Here is a 17550-nt window from a genome sequence, read left to right as displayed (position 1 = left end):
ATCGGGCATAAGCTGTTGCTCTAGTAAGAGAAGAAAAGGCAGAGACAGAGGATTAATGTCAGCACCCAGCACTAATACTGAATTTCTCCTCCTTCTGTAAATGTTGATTTCATACACTCACCCTAACAGTCCTCTTCAACTATCAAATCTGATATATTGTTGAGGTGATCAATATGTACTGCTTCAGACTGCAGGTTCAAGTGATTGATTGATTGATTGATTGATTGATTGATTGAATGATTGACTGACTGATTGATTAAATAAATACTCTTTCATGCAAACACATCTGCACATGGAGAACTAGTATGTCAGGAGCAAAGCTTCTCTCTGACTTGCTCGTTTTCTGTATGCAATTGTCTCTTTGTAAAAGATCCAGTCATTTGAGCTCCCAATCTGAAATTGTACAGCTGAGATGCAGATTTACCTCCTCCGTACAAATAACAAAACATGCTTGAAATGTTTAGTTTTCTTTTGTGCTTTTGTCCATTTGAAATGAGGAAAGTAAGAAAAGAAATTGCCTCTGATTGGAAGTCCAAGATTAGCAAATATTGGTGATCTGTTGGCTTAAACACTGGGAGTTGTCTCTCTGGGGACTATAGGAGGTGGTGTCCATGTGGTGTCCTATGTGATGGGAAATAGTAAGAAGTGCCAACATTAGGGGGACAGTTAAAGCACTCAACAGCAATTTGGGGTTTATTTTTGTGGTTCATTGTGCTCCTCGGGCTCCAGCACTCAGAAAAACCATTTGCCTTGTCTACTTGGGTTGCGCAGATAATATTTGGCAGCACTATATAAATATTTGGCAGTAATATATAAAGCAGGGTGCCAAACTCAAATGTGTTGGAGGACTGAATTGTGTGCCCAGTGGAGGCACAAGGGGCAACACGCAGAATCTCTAACTGAATCACCAGTTTTGCTTCCCTAGATCATTCGAATTCAGTTTGCAACCCGTCTGCATCTTGCTTGCCAACATTCTTTTAGCATGTGGGTGGGGGGACACTGGTGGCCCCTTCCAGAGGTTGCTGGACTATGATTCCCACCATCCTTGACTGTTGGCCACGCTGGCTGGGGCCAGATGTAAATTCAACAACATATGGAGTGCTACTGGATCCCTGTCACTGTTTTAGCAGCAGCACTATCCCATTTTCCTTCTCCCTCCTTCTGCCCGCCATCTGAGACTGCCTTAGACATTCTTTGCCTTGCCCTTAAAAATCTACTCACATGTTAAAGCAGAGGTCACTAACATGGTTATCAGCTACAGCTCTCATCAGCCCCAGGCAGTATGGCCTGTGATCAGGATGGATGGGTCTTGTAGTCCACAACTTGCAGAAGACACCACCTTAGCTAACACTGCAATATAGCAACTGGCATTGCCCATCTTGCTAATTTAAATAGAAGAAGCTGATGCTAAGGCATTCAGTGGCCATCCTTGATAAATCAATTCCTTTTCCCTACTATGTTGACCTCATAGTCCTGCAAATGCTTTAGGGACAATTTATGTGGGTGTAGTGGTAGATTGTGGTGAGCTGTAGTTGTGGGTCTGTGCAAGCCACCAGACTTCGTTTGCTCATTCAGATGTATAATATAAGGCAGTCAACCAGTTTTTATCATGTAATTAATTCTAAAGAAGGCTTAAGCCCTTCTCTTGTATCTCATGGCAGTTCATCTCAATCACTTCATATTTTTGAGGTGTTATCATACTAGTGCATATACCACTGACCATAACATTACAAATTAAAGGAGCATAACTGCACATCAATTTTTGCAAGCAAGTTGTAATATACAAAGAATTTCAGTTGAAACTAACACATATATAACGAAATAAATCTAATGGATGCCTGAACTGCAGTTCCTGTCTCTGTGTTAGTCTCCAGGGGATAAGAGAAGTTAATATAAAGTATTTTTGTTTTTCTGGTCCTAAGCCAAATGTTTTCAATTCAGATGTCTCATATGACATTGAACTCCAGCAAGAAAAGACAGAAAAGCTTTATCCTAGACCTTTAATATATTACTGGCTTAAGTAGACTTTTACACAGTGACCATGTTCTCACATCATCCTAAACCATGGTTTAGTACTACATGGATGAGTTGAACAAGCCAGGAGCAGGACTTTGACTGAGTTTTGTTTCGCTTTTAAAGAAACCTTGTTTTCCATTAGTAAATTTCATAACAAGCCAATTTAAAATGATGGGTTATGCACCTGGCTTCTTAAACCAATATCCCTGGTTCAAACATAATGCTAAGGCAGCAGGACTCTTTAAAAAGTGAAACTAAAATCTCCCGGTTACACTGGAAGAGGAGTGGGGAATGTGTGAACCCAATACTTTGCTCAGGCTAATCCAGACATGCCCATGTAGTGCTGAACTATAGTTTAGTGTTACTCGTGAAAATGATCTTCCTTTACTGACTCTTACTTGGCCTGGTTTGAGTTATAGATTTATTCACTAGATGGGCAAGATTAGTTGGCTTCTTCTTCCCATTCTTCCTCTCCCCCATGCAAAATAAATTCAATCAGGGCTGATTAAACTTCACATTTTAAGGCTGTAGTCTTAGATCTACTTACCTGGGAGTAAGTAACATTGAGCTCAATGGAATTTCCTCCTGAGTAGCTGTATATAGGATTGTGCCCATATGTAGCTTTCCTATCTAGTACTTTAAAGATACGTGCAACTGTTTCACAAATCCTTTTCACCACCTCCCAGTGTTGCAAAACTAAAAGATTATGGAAACTATCTGGCATATAAGGAAAACATACTGCAATATATATTTGTGCTAGAATTCTTTTCACAGCTTTCGGGGTAAGACAATGACTTCATTTTTCCAGTCATATTTGTACGTTTTCAAAGTCTGCATGTGAGCCATAGAACGCTTTGAGGAGAAAGGACAGCTTTGCTTGGATTTACTGCTCATTGGACAAAAAGTATGTCTTGAAGTTCTGACACACTTCATAGGGAGAGAATATTCTTGTTTGTGTGAGATGAGAGTTTCCAGAAAATACTTGTGTGTCATTCAGAAACAAGACTTGCTGTTTTCAAGTGTTATGAAGAATACAGGATGCTCCCAGGACAATGGATTTTATTATCTCACTTTTTTGCTTATTACACATGTAGAAACTCAACTTCTGCTCCATAAAGATTATTCCAGAATCCATTTTTGGGCAATACCTTTGTGAGCCTGACTAAAATATCACAAAATAGTGTGCATGCTTTTGAGTTCTGCAGAACTCTTTGTCAGGCTAGATGGTAAGTGAAGGCTGGGGAGGAGAAAATTGCCTTGAGTCTACATCTGATCACACACAGTCTCAATATATAAAATGAGGAGATGTAGCAGGCATTTAAATAGGCTGTGTTAAGTGCTATGTAGGTTTTGGGTTCCATCAAATGGCTGCTGGGAAGAAGGAACATGACATGATTCTCTGAGAACAAAAAAAACAACAACCCAGCTGTTATTCAGACTGTCTCTGTCTTCAGGTGAAACACACAGGTTCCTTCATAGGAGGAAAACAGTAATAAAAAGAAACCAGGCAGGTTTCATATTATTGCTTATTATATTATCGTATATTATATTAATATTATGGTTCCTATCTGTGTATTGGCACAGTATGAGAAAAAATCTGCTTTCCATAGCAGTGTTTATGCTGTTAGTTTTTAAGGTATTACAATGCCAAGCTACTTTTGACAACTCAGGAAGAGTTTTAATCTTTACACCTGAAAAAGGGTTTCATTACGGTAATTAAATTTTCAGGACCATTCTGTTTCCAACCACCATAGTTCAGTCAGAACACTGAAACCTCCATTGTATAATTGTTACATAAAGGTTTTGTTCTGAGTTGTATGTATGTGTGTGTGTGTGATTTGCAACACCTTCCTGAGTTATGGCCTGTTTATATAGAGTTACAGGCCAGCTATATCTCCAGTCTTGTTCTTCCACAAGTTATTTATGATTGTTTACCTTTTACAACTGAGATAGTTTACAGATCCAAGAATGGCTTGTCCATTGTCTTGAGTGTGTCATCTTTGAAACCTATCACTGCAGAACATTTGACAGTAAATAATTACTGTGATACTGATGAAATTGTACGGATAAAAATTTGTTTCAAACCACCCCAATTTCTGAACTGTGTGAGGTTCCAGGGGTTCCAGGCGCTCATCCGGGGTCTCTGTTTTGGGAATGAGGCACAGCGGAGACTGTGGTTTCTTTATGATGTATGGTTTCTTTACACATATATACAACCCGATCCTATGATGGAGGAGTTCATAGTAGCATTAAAATCCCAAGAGGGTCTAGTTTCTCCCATCACCGCAGCCGTAGATTCAACCAGAAACCAACCATTCAGCTTGCTGTCTATACCAGCCTGCAACCTTTTTCCAGTCTAGGTCACATCACAACCAACTCTAAACACTAAACTCTGGCTTTAAGAGCTGGAAGAGGAGCCCCATCCATTTGCTGCCTTGCACAGAACCCCTTTTCCTTAGCTTTCTTAATAGGCCAGCACATTTCCTTTGTTTTCTTAATGGCTCATCATCTCAGCGATTATCTCATCAGGAAACTAGCCTGCCTTATATTCTTTTTTAAATATTTTTTATTGAGTTTTACAATTTTATATTCATCACAGTAACATCATCTCAAATAAAAAGAAAAATACAAATAGCCAGCTCCCCCCCCCCCCATTTTCCCACAACTTTCTCTTCTGGTTTTTTACATATTAACTTCTGCTGCATATTTTATTGTACCTTAATATTGCATTCTTTAAATTGAATATTGTTAGGTTCTTATCATTTTAACGCATTTGTTTTCAAATTACCTCATACTTCGTTATTTTCCAATTACTATATCTTAATCTCTGTTTATTTTGTTAATTGTAAGTGTTTACTCAAACCCAGCAAGTGAGTCCACTTCTTTACAATGTTTCTTAGGTACAACATAAATGGTTCCCAGTCTTTTTTAAAAGTCTCTATTGTCCTTGTCTCTGAGTCTTTCAATTAACTTCACCTTTTTGGCATACTCCATCAGTTTTTATTGCCATTCTTCTTTAGTTGGTATCTCGTCGTCTTTCCATTTTTGGGCTAGCAATATTCTAGTCACTGTTGCAGCAAACATAAAAAGTTCCCTCTCTTCTTTTGGCAGATCATGACCTGTAATGCCTAGCAAAAAGGCTTCTGGTCTTTTAACAAAGGTTGTCTTAAACATTCATTTCATTTCATTATAAATCATTTCCCAATGATTTTTAATTATTTTACAATTCCACCACATATGAAAAAAATGTGCCTTCTTTTTCTTTACACTTCCAACACTTACTGCAGCCAGCCTGACTTATATTCTAACACTTGCTAAATCCACAGGTTCAGTGTCTGGCATCCTGTTTAATACTCCAAACCTTAATTAAATTCTAACACTTACTGGACCCAGGAATTTGGGGGAATTTGGCACCCACAAACTTATAACAATATTTTCATTTGCAATACCTTATAAGAAAGGTTTTTTATTTTGTTTTGTTTAAAGATGAAATAAAGTTCCTTAAGAATAATGACATTCAGGTTGACTTAAATGGAGCCTAACGAACTACATGTTGCATGTGAATGCATGTAGTTAAAACCATTGTCCCTCTTTTATTCCAGGAAAAGCTTTCATGGGGCCGAGCAATTTGAAGATACGCAGCAGTAGTGATAGTGGGGACTTGATGCTATTCCTTTTCCAAATCCGCTTCAATCTACTTTCATCCTGCATGGGGTTCAAAACACATGTTTGGGAAAGGAAGGAATTTGAGGAAATGTCTTGAAGCAAGGAGAGAATGATTATTATTTTTTGCTGTTGTTTTGTTAGATAATCCCATTTGAAAGTGTGTTTTTGTGGTGAAGGTGGGTTTCATTTTGTTTAAACATGTCTGCATGAAATGTGCAGTTAGATCTTTGGAGAACACTATATCCTTGTTCTATATCTTTTGCTCCCTAGCCAGATAATGTATGGAAATAATTTGTATTTTTTTCTCTGATGAAAGTAGCCCCCTTGCCCATCGTTTGCAATTCCTTCCAGAATTCTAGCATTGACTCTCATCTGGTGACTCTTATCTTTATTCTTGGCATTTATGTAGCACTTTAGATTCTTGGCTCATCGCTGACACTGCCAACCACTATTCTGTCCCAGTTCCTTATAGTTTTTCTTACAGTAACGGAGAGTGATGAGTGCATGTGTGCTGAAGTTGGTCTGGAAACATGCCAGGCAACAGTTTATTGAAATATATATAATCTCTCCTCTGAAATTCACATGGCTATATGGTTAAACACTGTCAAGTAAAATATACTTTTCTTTCTTTACTTACACTTGTCATTTTCTTTGGACATCAGGTTCCAGAAGAGCATGTGCTTCATTTACCTGTCTCTAACCTACATCTCTGCATATAATTGAGCGGAGTTCTTGTACACTGCAGAAAACCAGACACTATTTTGAAAACAGTTGGTGAAATGCGCATTTTTGGAGACAGTTAAGTGCCCCAATGTCTCCTTCCATGCACTAGAGATTAACATTATTATTCTTTATATCATCTTTGCAGCAAGCCACTGTCGCCTCTCTCTCCAAACAAAAGGTTTCTTTGTTTTAGCAGTTAAGAAAAACTTGAATGCAGCATAAGCAACAGATATCAACTTCATTAAAAGGTTTTGGAAAGCAACTACCGCCGTTAGATATTATTTTTGCTAGCCAAATACTTTCAGAGAAAAGAAGACTTCTTATGCAAGTAACAGAGGTATACTAGGGATGATTGATTGAATGTAAATACAGCAAAAAGGATGGTGAGATGAAGACTGCTGCATAGTTAAATGCTGGGGCATTTTGCATACTTTCACCACTGTTTGCCATTGTGCAGCTAATAACAGGAAAGATACCATCCCCCCATGTATTTCAGATTTTTAAAAACATACTTGTCCGTTTTAATACAGCTTCACTGCTCCTTCTTTCTGAGCATAATCTGGAGTGCTGGTGTTTTTGTTTGTTTTTTGCTCTTAGGAACCTTGGTGCCTTTTCCTGACATGTATTAAGATCTTCTATACCCCTGAAAGTGAGGTGGAATGTGACTGGATTTAGTGCTCTCCTCTTTTTTTGGTAGTGGCACACCAGCTTTGGAATGCTTTTCCCAGGATGGTTTTCCTGGTCCTGAACATGTTGTCTTTTCAACCCAAGCTGAACTACACACTTTTATTTCTCTGAGTCTTTTGTTTTATTGAGGTGTTTAGTTTGGTTCTGATTTTATTTCTATGGTTTTATCTTTTAAAATGATGATTTTATGATTTGTTCTATTTTCTTTTAAAACCATATGCCACATTGAGCATTCAGATTGGTTGGCATCTGTCTGTCTTGGGAGACAATGGAGTGCACCTTTGGGGGTGAAGTCAAACTGTTGGATGCTTGCAGCACCAGCTGTGACTGTAGAGACCGATAAGGGAGAGACATTTTTTGTTGCAGCTGGGGCTGATGAAGGCGTCCAGTCCTGCTGTTGCAGATACACCATGGCATTTCCTCTCTCTGTGCTCCTCCCAGCAGTCATTCCTCCTCATTTGAATGGGGCTGGGGCAAGAGCAAGACCCAGATCAGAGGGGAGGAATTGAATACAGTCCATGGGCTGGATCTTTCCCTCTCTCCACAGGTCATTGTGGGCTCACTATGTTGTCATGTGACCCTGTTTTCTTTTGCCCACATGGTTTCAAACTATAGTGGGAAAGGCTCAGCATTTTTCAGGCACCACCAACAAGAATGAGCCGGTTGTCATACTTGCAAAGCCAAGACCCTTTGCAAGTGCTGCTGTGGTCATCAATGCTTGCAGAGGCATGGGTTTGGAAGCACCAACAGTCACAGCACTTTGGGCCTTGTTGCAAGTCACAGAGCTTTACAGGTGGCCCTGCAACCACTGTAGGAGCTGCGTCACACCTGATGTCACAATGCTTGCAGGGATGGAGGACCAATTGCTATGGTCTACTCTTAAAGGCTGATTAATCCAGAAGGTTCCCTGAGGTCCATGGGGGCTTTTCCTACATGTTTAACTGGCCATTTTGTGGAAGCTCTAGTCACAGTCAGGGATAGGCTTAGTCTGTTGGTGCAATCCTCCTGAAACGTCTTTGACCCAATTGTAAAGTCAGCTGCCTGATATGCTGGAAAGCTGATGACAACTGAACTACAGTGCAGGGAGTGGAAAGGGAATAGGGGAAACTTGTAATGAGTGCTACCAGAGACAAATAAAAAACAATTGTAGGGATTCCGTGGTGATCGTGGCAATGACAAAGAAACGTACTTCCCTGCCAGCAGAACACTTTTGAGCAATGAAGAACTTTTTGTATAAAGGTCTAGAGATAACCAAGTGTTAAGAGTCCTCAGAGGATCACTGCGACCAGTTTTCATTGCATTTTGCAGATAAATCACTCATGTTGGCTCCAACTTGGATGCCACAGTTTTGGCAGAGTCAGAGATGGATGTAGCCAGGACATGGGTGTCGTTTGTTCAGCCTTACGATGTGGACAAGCTGCTTGGAGCCTTCAGCTTGTTCTCTTAATTCTTTTTCTTATACCTGTATGGCTGTGCTATATTGAAAAGAAGTAAGTGTAATAGAAGTGTTTAGAACTACTTTTCTTATTATTGTGATTACTTTGTATATAGTTCTAAATTATTTAAAATGTTGGAAGCCACCATGGGAAAATACTGTTGCTCTACAATTGACTTACACCCTATATATTATCTTGTAGTAATTAAGAATATGATTGATTCTGCTGGTGGATTTCTGCTCTGCAGAAAAAAAGATAATCTTTAAAGGTCAGGTTGTCTCAACCTTATGTGTCACAAATGCTGTCTTCCGGCTTACTAAATAACAGTATCTAGGGGTGACTTTGCAAATACATTCTGAATTATTTATTTTATAAAGAATGAAGGGTCTTGTGGCTCCTTGAAGACTAAAAGTATATACGGTATACTGTGGGCTTTAGTGGGCCATAGCCCATTTAAACAAAATACACAATATGCTATCCTTAGTTGGCAAATCAATTCTGTCTGTCAGACAATGGAAGGAAGCAGGACTTACAGAAATTGTTGACTTTATACATTAACAAATGCACTAATTATCAGTTCTTGAAATATACCATAAATGATATTTTATATAAACTAGTATGTTGAAATGCACAAGTTGAAGGAACAGCACTCCTCTGTTGTGAAACCCTTCTATCGGAAGCAATTTAGGATTTTAGGTTTTGTTTTTTAAGCCTAGGGTTTTTGAGACACTAGGAGGAGTTCAGGCCTCTAGATTCAACAAGAGCATGGTGTGTCATTTTAGAGACTACACCCTTAAAAACGCCCAGTGCCATTAAGTCCCATGACAGCTAGCTGTGTTAAAAAGGACAAAACAAGTGGCCATTCATTCAAGTCCCCAGAATCCTGTCGCTAAAATCATTTACCTGGCTTGTTACTTAGTCAATGTGAAGCCCTTCCTCAGATCCCTGCACAGGTTTCCTGTTCCCTCCTGCACTCTTCCAAACTCCTTGTTGCTACTTTCAGAAGTCTCCACAGGTCTGTCACATCCTGTTTTTCTGTTCTTACCTCTTGTAACCTCTACTCCTCCTACTCGACTCCTCTCAGCATCTCACAGGTATGTTCAGAGAGAATACTTCCTCAAACAATTCTATCTGTTCTCTCCTGATGTTTGTTTATGCTGGGATTTTTTCCTTCCGCCACCTCTCCCTTTCTTCAAATCCTCCTTTAAAACCCACTATTTGCTACAGAGAGACCACCTCAGTCTAATGTCTCTGCAACAATTCTTTTCATTTAATTTCATTTTCAGCCATGATCAGATAACCTTTGATTCAAATAACGTTTTAGTGCAATACATAAGATCAGCATTTTAATTTGTTCTTCTACCAAGTGTTCTTCTACCAAGTGCTAAATTAATTGCTCTCTCTCTCTTTTTGTGTTTCACAGATCTTCAGGTCAGTAAAAGGAACAGAAGACTCTTCAGAATATTTTTGCTACCCTTTGAGGGAACCACTAACACCTCAACACCATGCAGATTGGTGGTGCAGAGGCAACAGCCCTTGCGTAACACCATGTTTTCAAAGAGCTCCTGAATACCGTGCTACTTTACGAAGGACTTCCCTTTCCAATTTTATCACTGGTGCTCTACTAGAAGCAACCACGTCACTGGGAGCTAGAAGTGGTACTCTAAATATTTTAGGAGGATCAACTGGAAAGACCATGCTAAAAGGTAATTAAGGGAAGTTTAATCATCTTTGACAGTGTGGCAATGGGGAGCTCCTACGGCCTCAAATTCTTCTCCAAATTGGAGATGATAAACGTATTGGACTGATTGTATGCTCTCCCCAAGTTCTAAGAATTCAAAATAACATTGTATATATTTAAATAATTCCATGTGTGTTAAATCAGTGGGTCAGATCCAGACTTAGTCATGCTTAGAGTAACCCCATTGATTTCAGTGAGTCTACTCTTAAGCAGTAGATCCAAAGTTTTTATTTCGCTTACATGGGAGCCAAAGGCTTTCACATTCCAGAATTAAGATTGTATAATTCTCTGCTTACAAAGATTCTACTTTTTTGTAGTTTTATTTTATTTTAATTGGACACTTGAAGTGGGGTTTTTTGGGGGGGAGACAAGAAATGCTCAGAACACTAGCATAAGCATCGCATGCAAAGGCTGAGTTGACATAATCAGATAATGTCCATTGATTACCGTTTAGCAGGCAGCTTGATTTTGGTTTTTTGCTTTTATGCTCTGCAGTCAGTTCCTTATTGACCCCAAACATATTGCACATGCATTAAGCTAAAAGTCCATGGGTGAACTATCCTGGTTTCTATATAGGGCATGTCATGCCATTGCATTGTTGAGTAGGCTAGAAGTGCGTAGGTGTACATCTAGAATTTCTTGCTTTTAAAGGATTGTAAAACACTTTAGATTATAATGTCAACTCACCACTATATAAAGATACTGTGTTTCAAATATGCTTACATTAGGTGAAGTAGTGGGGTTAGAGCAGGCCTTAATGAGTTTGGAGTTAAAGAACAGAGCAGGTCAGAACTGTTTTGGATACACTCAAAATATATTCCTGTCTCTGTATCAAATAGCCAAGATTGTTTATGTTCCTGAATGTTAACGGGTCTTTTGTCAAAAGATTTATAAAAACAGGGATCAAATAAATACATTTTCCATTTTTAGTACATAGATTGTTAACAGGAAGCTGTGATGGATAAATATTGTTATATTTAAGTACTGTTTCTCTGTTGTAGATGGCTGAATGCATTGATGTACAAAATGACCTAGATATACTTTGCTCTTTACTCTTTGTTTTGTGGAAGAAATATGTAGCTTACTAAGGCTTGAACTACAGATTACATGGCTAAGCTATGTATCCATACCTTGACTGCGGCTTTAGCACTGCAAAGGAGGCGATCTGTGGGGAAAACTAGTGGGTGAATAATGCTTCTTACATTATTCCCCAATTTGCTACAGCTTCTCCATCCGCTCCTCCTGCACCTTCTCTCCCCCACCCCCTGCCATGATTTTGCAATAGAAACACAGGTCTAGAACCCTGGAAGTACAAGAGAGGCAGGGGAATTGTTAAGCCATCCTTTCCTGCTGTTTATTGCACACAAATTGCCCCCCCTTCTGACAGCAGATAAGCAGGATCTGGGCTCTGGCAACATGACTGTCATCTGTTTCTGTGCTTCTTTCTGCCCTTCCGTTTCACTTTCCATACTCAAATCTCCTTTCTTAATATTGGCTCTACAAATCTATGATTCTACGACCTCAAGAATCTATCATGCACTTGTTTAGCATATTAAAAATGGAAGATTTAACTTAATAAATATTTCTTATGTAGTGATATGCTTTTTGCTGTTTCCTAACCCTATGATCAAAGGAGGTGATTATCTCTTTCTAGATATGGGGATAATCTGATAAGGAGGGAAATCAGGCTCCAAACTGCTGCACTCGGGCGTTGCATATCATTTATTTCAGTATTTTGGGGTGGCTGGCTTCAATCATCACTTTCTGTTACTTCCATTTTAATGGCTACTAATTCCTCATTTGTTTTCCAGCCATACTCATAACTATTTCTGGTGTGCTCCTGAATGGAGGGACGGATATATGCACACAACTATTTGCATGAATGCCCTGTCAGTACTTAATTGGTGTAATAGAATCAACAAATTAGAAAGGGAATACCTACTAGTAAGAATGGAAAAGACTGAAGTTGCTTCTTATACAGTATACAGATTCAAATATGTGCAGATGTGCACTCCTCTGGTCTAATTCCAAAGGGGGGTGGGAATGCATTAACAGTTAAATAATATCCTATGTGAACAAGCCCTAAAATTAATGATGTATTGTGTGAACCTCTGCAACTCTCCTTTTGAGACTTTGTTTATCTTCATATGTTTTTAAAGCTTTTTTTCATAAACTAATAATGGAATACTTGATAAAATAACTCTGTACTCATGGAAACTAGCCGCCCTTTTTCAAACACAGAAATAACATTATGAATGCTGATTTAAACCAATTTACCAGTATGTATTAGATGTGAAATAATTATTTTGACTGAGGGTTGGATAAGCTGTGTCCAGTGGTGATCAGCCAGAGATGGTGGAAGCTCTAATTAAGCAACATATTGAGGTCTACAGGTTAGGACACCCCCAGGTTAAAAAAATTATATTACCTGCATGTTAAGATCAATTTAGTATTATTGATTACAAGGTATGCAGTTCCAAGACATGCTCTGGAGCACAATCCTATACATGTTTACTCAGAAGTATGTCCCATTCAATTCAGTGACTTACTCCCAGGTAAGTTGATACTGTATAAGATTGCAGTCTAAGTCCCATTGATTTCCATGAGATGTCAGTGTTCTTATTTTGTGTGTGTGACTAAGACACTAATCTGACACACACTTACTTGGGAGTAGTCTCATTGTAGTCACTGGAGCGTGCTTCTGATTGGGCATGTATATTCAATCGTACTGTCAAACAGGTTTACAAATACTTTGACTTGGATTTCTTGTAGATTGGATTGCTCCTCTTAGTAGGAATGTCTACCTGTCCTTAAGTGTAAAATACCTCCCGTTGGATTCTTAGCGTTTCAGTTTTTATCTGGGAAGTGGGTAACCTGACCTTTCCGCATGTTGTCTTTGTGGCTTAAACAAAGCATGCTAGTTGTGCATTTTGACAGTTCGTAGTTTCAGACTGAGCAGCTGTTCCTGACAGCTAGGACAAACAAGTGCAGTGTGTGATATTCTTCTGCTTTTGAAAGTATCGGTCCTTCTGGAATTTTAGAAGGAAATCAAAAGAGCAACTCTGTTTACTGGTAAGCTTAATATTCCTATGGCCTATATGCTGCTGACTTTTAAATTTAAAATGAAAAAAAAAATGTTTCTGAGATGGAGATAAGAGGAGGTTGTTTTTACAGTCATGTACTGTGACCTGGGTACAGGTTTCCTTTACTAAGCATGGAAAGGAACACCTGACATATAGATACAGCATTTGCTTTTTCTTAGTTGCCTGTTAGCGAATTCATGGTTTTCTGATCACAGCCTTTATGCTTAAACAACAAGCAAACCTGTGACACTTGCACCTAATATAGGTAAACATTGAAATGCATGAGCCTAAACATTCCTCTACTAAACAAGTGTAATGTTGTTTAGCCATTTTCTACGGGTGTCGCTAACTCTCACTGGATGTTTCGTTCAGAAAATCGAGTTAACAGATAAAACATGTTCTCTCTGCTAACAAACAAATGTTATTTGGAATAATTTGCAAGTATTTAATCCCAGGGGCTGACTTGTACAGTTGCAGTTGACTTCAAAATTAGGGAAGGGTGATTTTGTCAATTTCAGTTTCTCGTTTTTCTGATCTTAAGTTCAGTTCTCCATGTTTCCATATCAATTTGCAAATTCTTTTTCTAAGAAGTTCTCATATAAATCCTTCACTGTTTTAGCATGAATTTCTCCTAATATGCACATTTTTTCCTGTGCAGTTTTGCCCAGCATATACATTTGCAAGCAATTTTCTCTAATATAATGCATTTTATGCACACTTTACTTCGTATATGCATTTTGGTACATATTACTTGGTTGGAGAACAACACTGCAATATTCAGAGAACTGCAAATTTGAAAGCTTCAGTTTCAGTCCACATATTGTTTCAGGAAGTGAGAATTGGATATATTTGCCTTAAGTATGAACTGAATCAAATTTCTCTCTATTTCACACTGCTACAATTCTTAGTGACACATTTCCACTCCCTTAATATTTTGTTTGTTGCGGTGTGGGCACAAATGTTAACTTTTGTGAGTAATGCAAGCCTTAAGAATAATGGGTTTAGATATCACTTGAAGCATTCCTTCTGTTACAATCACTGCCCAGTTCAGATGTTTCCAGTCCTTCAAGTCATGTTTCAAGGTAGTCTCATGGAGCCACGAATTCTCCCACATGCCGGATAATTTCTGTTTGGCTCTAACCATAATTTGCTCCATTTGGACATCATTGGTTATATAAGCTGTGGAAGGGGGAAGGGAAGGGAAGCAGGAGTGAATGGGGGAATATCTGATCCTGCAGCATGGTCTTGAACATCCAAACCATGCCCTGGAGCATCAGGATCAAGAAGACTGTATTGAGTCACTAAGCTCAATTACATAGCTGTTGTATTACAGAATTACTGGCACTGTCTTTGGGATTCCAGAAAGATGGCTAATAATAGCTGTCCGGTTTTAATACTTGAATGGCATGATATAATACTTATATAATATCACAAACAGATGTCATTGTGATAGGAGATCATAAAAGTTAGGATAATTTTAATTGCCCTATGGTTTGTGATTAATTTTTCACATTTGTGTGCACAGGAAATGTCATCTTAAATGGGAAAGCTAAATGCTATTTATTATTTTCTTTTCACTAGTGCAATACTAACCTTAGTAGTAACCTACTTCCATTAGAAACAGTTGAAAACATTTTATTGTATGTTTACTCTATTTAAACTTTGTGAATTGCCCTGATAATTTTATATTGGAAGGCAGTATAAAAATCTGGTAAATAAAACAAAACTAAAGCATTTTGTTTTCCAGTAAAATAGTCCCCACATCATTTGAAATGCCAATATAATATTCCACTTTACTCAGTGGGGGCAAGCTCACATTGCACATTACGTTGCTTGTAACGGTGCCCCAACATTTTTTTAAAAATAAAATAACATTATGAGAAGAGGATGTACAGGAGAAATGTGGTAGAGGAGTCTGTCCAAACCCACTGTTTCTCTGCTTCAAGTGCCGCATACAACAAGCATTTATTTACCCTTGCAGGATTCAGAATGCGTAGTAGTCAAATTTCTTCAGTTTAAAAGTTTTGGTTCCCATTCAAGGAATAGACCTAAATCAGCTGTGAACAGATCCGAGGAAGCAGGAACAAAACAAGGAAGAGCTCGTGGGCCCGCAGCCGTTTAAATGTGACTAAACCATGCCCCTCACGCAGCCGGATTGGCTGGCTGGGGAGCATGACGGGGGCCCAGGACTCCAGTGATGCAGGGGGCCTGGCCATGCCCCGCCTGTGAGCTCGGGAAGTGATTTCCGCTCACAATCCTTCCCCTCTGGGAAGAGGAGAGGCTCTGTAAACAGAAGCCCTGCTGAATTAATAAAGAAGTTGTAACTCTCCCTTCCCACCCATTCTATTTTGTGGAACACCTTGGAAACGACAGAAAATCACCAACTATTGAAAATTACTTTTGTTTTGGCACTGATGAAGTCAGTAAAATTAACCAAAGGAAGCTACACTGTTTGGTTTCTGTACAACAGCCTCTTAAAATACACCATGCACATGCAGAGCAGGCACACGTTTGTGGTTGTTCCAGATTGGTGCCATGACAAAGGAAATAGGTGGTGGAGAAGAGACAGCAGAGGTCAGTAGAAGAAGCTAGTGGAAATAGTTTTTTGGGAAGGGAGACTTCAATTCCTAAATTTGTTTTGTGAGTATGTTCAAAGACTTGAAGCAGGTAGAAGACATCTTCGTCTAGTTAGTTTTTTTTGCGTGACATATATTGACTGGCTGTGAGACCAGATCTTGAATTCTAGCCCTGGTGAGCCCCTGGACTGATGTACTCTCCGCATCCTGTTAGGAGATGAACAGAAATTCAGGATATAAGGATGAAGTTGCTGGAGGGTGGGGTGTTCAGCTTTCTGCATCCTAGAGCCCCATAGAAACAGAGACACTGTTGAAACAGATACACTCTTGATTATTATTACATTAATTTTTGGTGAGGTAAGTTGTTGCAGCACCTTTCAGAAACACCCTATAAATCAGAGTTGACAAATCTCCAGTTTAGGGGCCATAACCGTAAGCCAATGCCAAGTGACCTTCAAAGAAAGTGCAGGATTGCCTTTCCAGCTTTGTATTATATCACTGAGTTTTCCCAAGATGTTTTGTTCATATAATAGGCACTATATCACATCATTTATAAAATGGGGTCACAAAACAATTTAGCAAAGCAATTTCCAACTCTGCAGGAAGAGCCTGACTTTTACCATTACTTGTTTTTTTAGAGTGCGATTGCTATTACCACACTGCTGTGCCTCATTATCTCTGACTGTTGTATTGAGCAATTTTTAAATAATTGAAAAATGTTAAATCTGGGTCACAATTCTACAAGCTTCATCTGCACTGCTTTGGTTTAAAATTAGAAGCAATTATGTCGAGAACATCTAGGTTAGAGTTATTATAGCAGGGAACAATGCTGAAACCAAAGTTCCGGCTAAATATACTAGCTTTCTGAAAATGCTATTACAATTTCTTGAAATGTCCAACTCTCATGATCTGAAACGTGTGACCAATGTACTTCACTAAATACAATGGTAACACATGGTGATGTGTTCAGGGTAAAAAGAAAAGAAAAAACAACCATTGATGAACTAGATTTTTTAATGTAAAGATTGTAAGAAATAGCGAATTCCTCTGTTGATATTCCTCTGTTGATAGATGAAGGGAACGCAGTGGATGTAGCCTACCTTGATTTCAGCAAGGCATTTGACAAGGTGCCCCATGATATTCTTGTAAAGAAGCTGGTAAAATGCGGTCTTGACTATGCTACCACTCAGTGGATTTGTAACTGGCTGACTGACCGAACCCAAAGGGTGCTCATCAATGGTTCCTCTTCATCCTGGAGAAGAGTGACAAGTGGGGTGCCACAGGGTTCTGTCTTGGGCCCGGTCTTATTCAACATGTTTATCAATGACTTGGATGATGGACTCAAGGGCATCCTGATCAAATTTGCAGATGACACCAAACTGGGAGGGGTGGCTAACACCCCAGAGGACAGGATCACACTTCAAAACGACCTTGACAGATTAGAGAACTGGGCCAAAACAAACAAGATGAATTTTAACAGGGAGAAATGTAAAGTATTGCACTTGGGCAAAAAAAACCTGGCTTGAGAGCAGTACATGTGAAAAGGATCTAGGAGTCTTGGTTGACCACAAACTTGACATGAGCCAACAGTGTGACGCGGCAGCTAAAAAAGCCAATGCAAT

General features: G+C 39.0%; 1 protein-coding gene across 5 annotated transcripts in view; it reads left to right on the top strand.

Annotated features, from left to right (window-relative positions):
• PLCE1 (phospholipase C epsilon 1) overlaps window positions 1–17550 on the top strand; it is a 133609-nt gene that overhangs the window by 54958 nt on the left and 61101 nt on the right. For all 5 annotated transcript variants that reach the window (XM_081863943.1, XM_081863944.1, XM_081863940.1 and 2 more), the window contains one exon: window positions 9952–10234. In XM_081863943.1, the coding sequence (XP_081720069.1) occupies window positions 9952–10234 (283 nt within the window). The remainder of the gene's footprint in view (window positions 1–9951; window positions 10235–17550) is intronic.

Source organism: Podarcis erhardii, assembly GCF_964252035.2.
Source record: "Podarcis erhardii genome assembly, chromosome: 5".
In the NCBI taxonomy this organism is placed as follows: Eukaryota; Metazoa; Chordata; class Lepidosauria; order Squamata; family Lacertidae; genus Podarcis; species Podarcis erhardii.
This window is presented reverse-complemented; position numbering and strand designations above follow the sequence as displayed.